The 8,589-nt window shown below is 40.9% G+C and overlaps 1 protein-coding gene across 1 annotated transcript; it reads left to right on the top strand.

The window, feature by feature from the left end:
• Positions 1-445: 445 nt before the first annotated feature.
• LOC124033082 (F-box only protein 22-like) lies at positions 446-8,116 on the top strand. Its single transcript, XM_046345015.1, has 7 exons — positions 446-653; positions 1,119-1,251; positions 1,882-1,969; positions 2,211-2,309; positions 3,131-3,283; positions 5,062-5,227; positions 5,611-8,116. The coding sequence occupies exons 1-7, from the start codon at positions 523-525 to the stop codon at positions 6,002-6,004; spliced, it is 1,164 nt and encodes a 387-aa protein (XP_046200971.1). The 5' UTR covers positions 446-522; the 3' UTR covers positions 6,005-8,116.
• Positions 8,117-8,589: the final 473 nt, after the last annotated feature.

Raw genomic sequence — 8,589 nt, 5'->3', positions numbered from 1 at the left:
TGCATCACTGCCTGGTATGGCAACTGCTCGGCCTCCAACCGCAAGGCACTACAGAGGGAAGTGCGTATGACCCAGTACATCACCGGGGCCAAGCTCCCTGTCATCCAGGACATCTATACCAGGTTGTGTCAGAGGAAGGCCCTACAAATTGTCAAAGACTCCAGCCACACTAGTCGGAGGGCCAAGTCTAGGTCCAAGAGGCTTCTAAACAGCTTCTACCCCCAAGCCATACGACTCCTGAACATCTAATCAAATGGCTACCCAGACTATTTGCACTGTAGTTTAAGGGCTTGTACGTAAGCATTTTACTGTAAGGTCTACACTTGTTGTATTCGGCGCATGGACAAATAACGTTCGATTTGATTTATACATACGAGGCAGATAAAGTGTACTCGCCACTAGGTGGCAGTAATTGTGTACTTTCTCCCGAAAACTGCTTTCGATATTTAGCTATGCAATTTGCATTAGTGAAAGGTCAAAACACAAATCCGTAGCTAGCTGCCAAGATCTTGCGACGGTAATATGGATGGAAATACAGACTTTTCTGGCGTTTCAGATGAATGCACGGCAGAATACATTCTCAGTAATGTGGCAGAAGTAGTGGAGAGAATTTTGACGTTTGTACCAACCAAATCCCTGCTCCAAATTGCTTGGTAAGTGACTAGCTAGCTAACTTTAGGTAGCCAAGGATTCCGGATAACACTGACCGATTAGCCACAGTCAGCTAGCTAGCTAACGTTAGCGAGCAGTGTTTTTATCAACAATGGCAATGCACGTTTCAAGTTCTAAACAGGACTGAAACTGAATATATGTAGCTAACTAGAAATCTACACTAAATGTATCTGTTAGCTGTATACGTTTTGCTTGCAAAAAAGGCGTGCAGCCATGTGAAACTAGCATACGTTAGCTAGCTAACAGGTAGTACAACAGTATTTTAGTAATAATCTTGTATTACAGATTAGTGTTTGACAGCTAAATTAGCTAGCTAAGAAATGCTTGGATTCTAGTTAACGTTAGCTAGTTATCCTTAGACTGGTCGTAGGTATGTTTTTTAAACAACTTCCTTGTCATGCCAGGATGAGTGAGAGCTAACGACGACTGTCTTCCTTATTGTGCAGTGTTTGCAGACTGTGGATGAACTGTGCACGGAGAGTACTGAGGGTCCAGCAGAAGTTGACGTGGGTGTCTGCCTCTGGACCGTCCAACTATGACGGCCATGCTCTCTACCACAGCCTGGCTGAAGAAGTGGAGGTCAGTTTGACTACTGAAAATACACAAGAAATTACAACAGGGTCTCTTTCGGGAGAACGTTCATGAATTGTTGATAGAAGTGTCATGAATAGAGCTGACATGATTGCATGCCAGAGAGTAGTATCTCGTGAACAGACGACAAACATAAATGGTACTGTAGATCTGTCTTTATACTATGAGTGCTGATTGATAACGAGCAGAAGTAGTTCCAGTTTTTCGTCACTGGTTTTATATTTGGACAAATCAAGATTTCGCAGGTTTTACCATATTTTCTCATTTTGGAATGGGAGGGGACATCTGGCCCATACATTTACCCATAACATGCAAAGAGTGGATCTCCTCAATCCGGTTCCACTCCTCATTCTAGCATCTCATCTCTTAACATGTACAGACCCAGAACTTAATCGAGTATCTGACCAATTACGCAAGACTTTAGTTCTGGGTTAACTGAGATTAGCCAGAGGCATGCTTGTTCGACATTATGCATATCTATCTGTATGCTGTTGCAACAGTCCTACAAGTAGGCTAGTAGAACACAGTAAAGTTATAGCCTGGCTCCTACAGTGGAAGACTATGTGGAGTCTGACATGATTGAAAACTGTAGAAACACCTCTCTCTTAATGTTTGCAGAATGTATACCTGCTGCCCAAAACAGTCTTGGTTATGGTGGACAGCGAGACCTTCAGTGGACAAGACTCTTCCTACAAGCAGAAAAAGGGTAAGACGTAACATGTACATTTATACTACTCTGTAGTAAAGCACACTAATAATGCTGGGCCGAGAAGTAAAAAGTACTGTGGCCTCTTATCTACTAGCTAACTTCCATTTAGTTTTTACTAAACACGTTGTAAGTTATTAAAAGTTGAAGGCTAAGTTGTGAAACCTGCTGCTTATATTAGAGTCGCAGTCAGTAACAATCTAATTGTAAGGCATGTTCTAACCTGTATCCCCTCTTGCAGCACGCAAGACCCACCACAGTCCAGACTCAGTGGAGGAACTGAACAGGCTGTTCCCCAATGGATGTGACATCATGGCCATCACCACGCCTGGTGTTGTTTGTAAGAACTACAGTATTTTCATATTTCCATTCCTAATGACCAGAACACCGTGTGGTAGCTATTCCATGTGTTATAATATGTTATAACACATAATTCTTACAACACTAACCACTCATAGCTAGCTCTTGTGCCATAATTCATGACACAGGCTGCTGCCGGTGCATGACATTCAGGTCCTTTCCTCTTTGATGCGTGTTGTGCATTTTCATCTACCAGTTTTTAAATGTTAACCAGCTCACTTAAGCGTATCACAGAGGAATGGGTCACCTGTCAACAGGGGATGGTCCACATTAATCTCCCCTGCCTTATTAACATAGGTTGCTCTGCTTTAGAGTTGGGAAGAGAAGCATGGCGACTAGATATGTCGATAGATAACCTAGTATTCCAGGACTGACAACAGGATCTGTGCTCTGTATTCCTCTATATAATCACTAAGCTGGAGAGAAGTGACACTCCATCAACCAAGTATGCAGATAGTGTCTTTGCTCGCGAACTGAAAATCTAGCTTGGTAGTATTGATTTGTTATGTGTTAAATAGTGTTATGTCACATAGATTGAGTGCTTAGAGAACCAGGGACGTGGAACACCATGCAATATGTTAAAATGCAATTACTGTTAGCTAGCTAACTACTTAAAATATACATCATTCATTTACCAATATAAGGAAAAGGACATTGGTTGACAGTATGATTTGTCCTTTTGCCTTTTCCCACAGTAACCCTGAAGAAGGCATTTGCCAAAATGTCGATTTTTTTTTTAAAGCAAACTTCCAATGTCCTCCCAAGAGTTGCTGCTGAGTCTCTCTTCATCTTCCCCCACAGTAACTCCCAGTGGCTCCCACTCGGGTCCACCGAAGGAATTCCAAGAAGGAGAAGCTGGCTATGCTATCATGTTCCCTAGGATGGAGGGAGTGGACATCCGCCCCTTTCACTTCTGCAAACGCACCATCTCAGAGTCACACCTGGAGGAAGCAGGTTGGTGAGACCGACTGGGAGTTGAAGTTATGATGATGTCGTGTCTTTGAGTGTGCCGGATTAAGTGATATGACATGCTATTCTATAAAATCCTTTCGTTGTAATTAATATTACCTGATTGAGCTAATCATGTAAATGTAATTTACTAGAAAGTCGAGGCACCACAAAATAATATTTGTAGAGCAGTTATCTTCCGAATAAACTCTTAAAGACGTAGTAATATTTTACATCAATAGCAGTAAATATTAATTGTCACCTTATTTCAGTCTCATCTGAAAGTTGTAAATTCTTGGTTATCTTCACGAACCCTGGCTAACAAGTCTAATCAGCAATACAAAATTGGGTTTAATTATTTATTTACTAAATACATAACTAATCACACAGAATTACATATGCACAGAATTAATCATACATTGATTACAAATGATGTAATAAAGGAAAACGTCCCTAGCGTACGGAACAGATATGACAGCTGGTTACACAAAGAAAAGTGGGTTGGGTTTGAGTGAAAGAGCGGGAAGACTGAAGAACAAAGGGAGAAGCAATGTCTCTATCGGGCCGTAGACAGCTACTCTATCGTAAATACCGAATCTTATGCATTCTAAATTACCGCCCATTTGGAAAAGGGAAATGCAATAAATATTTACTCTGAGCTGTGCTTCGGTATGTTGGTCGTAGATGCTGGTCGTGTTGGCCAACAGAGATCTTCCTGTCCTCGGATGAATGTCTCTGGTGGTAAATTGGATAGGTTGTAGTAACGTCGTTTTGTGGTAGACGAGATACTCTGTCTGTTCTTTCCTGTCTGTTATTTCGTTTGCAGCTGCTGTTGCTAACTCAACGGATAGGAGGTATCACTTCTGTAGCGAATAAGAGTTCAAAGTTCATACCATTCGCAACCAAAGCTCACGCTGAGGTTGGCTTCGTTCTGTAGTTATCTGAACCCTTCTGACATCGGATCGTCATCCTAATGTACCCGGAACAGGAAGTTATATTGTCGTCAAGGCTTTATATAGGAAGGGAGAGGAGGGCGTGTTTCATAGTTTATAACCAATGTCTCTTCACGTGGGCGGGCCACTGAGTCGGGCCTAATTCACTCATGAAAACCCAATTCTCACATTTTAGAAGCTAAAATCACATTTCATCCCCTCACAAATAATTTTATATTCAAACGTTTAAATTGCACAACAATTCCATGTGAACCTGATAACTATAATGTGTAGTCTTTCCACTGTACCGTTTATGTCATCCTATCATTGATGAGAATGTCTCAAATGACAACCGAACTGACATCATATTCATAAAGTACCAACGCATATGTTCAACTGGTTGGATAACCAAAATATGGTTAATTTCCTCCCAACTGCTGATGTTCCCAGAATTTCTATTCTAACCAAGGGATGTTCAATAGTCACATCAGTAGGGTAGAGAGAGGAAAAGGGGGGAAAGGTATTTATGACTGTCATAAACCTACCCCCAGGCCAGCATCATGACAATGACCAGTTCAGAAATATACCTTTCTCCGCTCTCCCACATAGGGGTACCACAATCAACCATTAAGCTGGTCAGTGCCGGTCTTGTTCTAGCCCAATACAAACCCTGCAGTGTGAAGTTGATACTAGGATTAGTATATGAGTGTGTGATAAATACCAATATTTACAGAAAAGAGATGGCAACAAACATTTCTACAGTATGCTAAACACATCCTTGGCTTTAGCCAATCCTCCACCATAATATGATTCCATCTCTGACTCCTCTCTGTTGTCGTCCTGTCCCCTCAGGGCTGGTGAATAACCCTGATCTGCGTGTGGTGCTGCTGTTTGGCTATGAAGCCTACAAACCCGGAGCAGCCCGCTTCCTTAACCAGGTCCTGGAGCCTTTGGCACGCAGCAAGGCTCTCATCGCTGGGGGCCATGTGGAGAATGTCTTCTCCCCTGAAAGAGAGTGGTGAGTACCTGAGTGATCTGTAACATGTACTGTTCTTTTCAATGCTGAGAAGGGTCAGGAGTTCTCAAACATGGGTCTGGGGTCTTATTTATTGCGACTTCCTAGTAATCTACCAAGTGGCAAAACAACATATGTTTTAAGGTAGTGGGGGTCCTCAGCTGGAGCCTCATCATATTCAGAGGGCCCTGACATGAAAAGTTTGGGAATCCCTACTCTTACTATGCAGCTGTGACTTTGTTTTTGTCTGTCCCGCGATCGTTCTCTGTAACTGTTGCTGGGGCTGGTGCGGTGGTGTAGGTCTGGCCCTGAGTCGTCCCGGGGTTTGGGTTTAGCTTATAGTATTACTATATAGTTATGTGACAGTGGTCGGTCTTTCTCCGTAGCTGTGGCCGGGGGTCGTACGGCGTGGTGGGTCTGGCTCTGAGCGGTCCAAGGATCCAGGGGGCCAGTGTTCTCCTGGAGCAGGACGTGAGCAGCCCCAAGGCAGCCGAGGCCACCATACGGAGACTGAAAGCCGCCAACCTCCCAGAGAGGAACACCCTGGGCTTCATGTTTGCCTGCGTGGGCCGCGGACACAACTATTACAACAACCAACGTAACGTGGAGGCAGACACCTTCCGCAAGGTGTTCCCCAACATCCCACTGTTTGGCTTCTTTGGTAACGGGGAGATTGGGTGTGATCGTATTGTGAAGGAGGACTATACTCTGTGTGACACGGATACGGACAGTCTGCAGCATGGATACACCACTGTTATGACCCTAGTTCACCTTGGCTGAGGGGTGGATGGTCATATTTACATTCAAACTACAGTTTGTTTTGTTCACTTCAGGTTCCTATTGATTAGGTACGAAACGGAAGAAAACCAGAAGAAGCAGAGGGGTACTATCATAACTGGTCCAATAAGAAACACCCGTTTTATGTTGCAAAATGTTTTGAAATGGCGTGCCCTAATGAATACAGCCCTGGTGTCTAGTTCAGAAGACTGTCTGTGCACGTAACAATCAGGATCAACAACATTTTGGTTGTAGAATCTTATCTCTCAGCCATGGTGGTATGTGATGCTGTTTGAAGTGGCTTACAACATGTACATGTCTTTCTTTTTGTTGTGTTCAACTTTTCCCAATGTAAAGTTTTAACTTTGTACATTTTGGAAGGGAAATGCAATGTTTTATCTGCTGAAATAGAGGTAAATAGTTACTTGATCCTGCATTGATCATTTGAAACTTGAATAGGAAATATTGCTGATATGTTAGTGAGTTTAACAAGGTGCTGATGGGAATCAGAGAAGAAAATACTGTCCCTTCATCTCAGTCTTCTGTTACAAAATCATACAGTGGACTTCCCCATTTAAAACACATATATATTATCCTGAATTACTCACCAAATGTTACGCTCATATTCAAAACAAAGAACTGAAACTAACTAACTAATCTTGACCAGATGGTTTCTTACACCTTATAGTGAAGAGTTACTGACACTTGTTGTCCAATTAACAAATCTAATTGTTATTAATTATTATAAATAATTATTGAGATTACCGATCAGGCACATTTTAGTTAAGAAGATAAGGAAAGTAACATGTTTTGAACCTTCTGAGAAAAACTCCGTTTGTCTTGATTTCAATGTTTTCTCCTGTATGTGCTTTGACACATGCCCCTCTTTTAGTGTTATATGGAGAAACTCTTTTTGAATTGCAATTAAATCGAGGCCTGTTCCTTCTACCTTTATAAGACTATTTCACACACTGGGCAATTCCACGATAACAGAGTGAGGCCGAGACTCCGATTTTTCACGTCAAACAGAAAGCAATGATTGCAAAGTTAAACCAACCATACAACTCTATGCATAAGGATGGCTTTTATAAAGACATTTACTTGAAGAACAGAACAGTGAACAGTGGGGCGGCAGGTAGCCTCGTGGTTAGAACGTTGGGCCAGTAACCAAAAGGTTTGTTAAATCGAATCCCCGAGCTGACAAGGTAAAAAATCTGTCGTTCTGCCCCTGAACAAGACGGTTAACCCACTGTTCCTAGGCCGTTATTGTAAATAAGAATTTGTTCTTAAAGTGACGTGCCAAAATTTTAAAAGATGCAAAGTTTGGTAGCAGAATGAGGGTTTGTGCTGTTATTGTGGAATTGCCTCACTAGCTTCTATTTACTCAAATGTATTCCGTGGTTTAGACTAAATCTTTCTGTGTCGTTCTTCATACTGTCTTGTAAGGTCATATTTGTTGCTTCATTGGAACTGATGGTTTTAAAATGTGTTATTTTACGTGTTCCATTCCCAAACAGGGTATTCCAGCCATTATATGATTGTGTGATAAACATAACATGTACAAACAGTTTTGTAGTTGGGATTCTGTACAATATTCTGCTTAATTTACGAACATATTATAATTCTGAAGACATTCCTGATGACAGTATTTGTTTTGTTTATGAAGGTATGAGGTAGATGTTCTGAAAATAGGTATGAAGGTATGAACACATGAGAAATGTTTAGGAAGTTCAAAACAGTTCTTTGGAGATTAATGTGGAATTTGACCAACCTATATGTTTGGCTAAATGGTTTTGATTGCTTCTGTTTTTTGTTTAGAATAAGCTATTTTAAGGTATAACTTTTCAGTATAGTATACAAGTTATTCTCCTGATCCTGAAATGTAAGATCACTGTTCATAGTTTTCTGTGACCTAACAACCATTCTGTTACCACACAATGTTACCACACAATCATTCTGTGTAGAGTTATTGGGATTATTTTAGAATGGTTCTTTAAATTGTTTTCTCTGGCTTTAATATGATGAGCAAAATGTTTAAAGTTACATGCACTTTTCAACTATGTGTGCCAAATATGTTTGATTTATTTCAAATTCAATAAATGACTGCCATTGAAATATCTTCTCACCCTGGCTTTCTCTGGCTTTCTCTAACTCTATCTCTAACTCCTGCACAAGAGTCACAATGTGGACTTCAGGTTTAGGTATCCTGATTTATCATAATGGAGAAAAAAATGTGCATCTAACTAATTATTTTCAGAACATCTTCCAATATCATATTCTACAACCAATGCACTTAACAATTAAAGAATAACAGAATAGTAAAACCTTCCATTTACATATATGTTTTCTTATATAACAGTCCTAATTGTTCAGAATTGCTCTATCATAGACTACAATTATTTCATATCGACCATTTCCGAAAGCCTAACCTTGACAAGCAGGCGTGTTTGATATAAGGCTGCGAAGACGCTATGAGATTGATTGATGTGCGCTCTAACCATCGACTGGCTATTCCTGGTGAATGACAAACTGTTAAGCCAATTGGTAGAAAGATCATTTATATTCCCATAGTATCTTGAATTTACGAA

The sequence above is a fragment of the Oncorhynchus gorbuscha genome, linkage group LG04 (genome assembly GCF_021184085.1).
Source record: "Oncorhynchus gorbuscha isolate QuinsamMale2020 ecotype Even-year linkage group LG04, OgorEven_v1.0, whole genome shotgun sequence".
In the NCBI taxonomy this organism is placed as follows: domain Eukaryota; kingdom Metazoa; phylum Chordata; class Actinopteri; order Salmoniformes; family Salmonidae; genus Oncorhynchus; species Oncorhynchus gorbuscha.
Note: the sequence above shows the minus strand (reverse complement) of the source record. Positions and strands in the feature narration are given on the sequence as shown.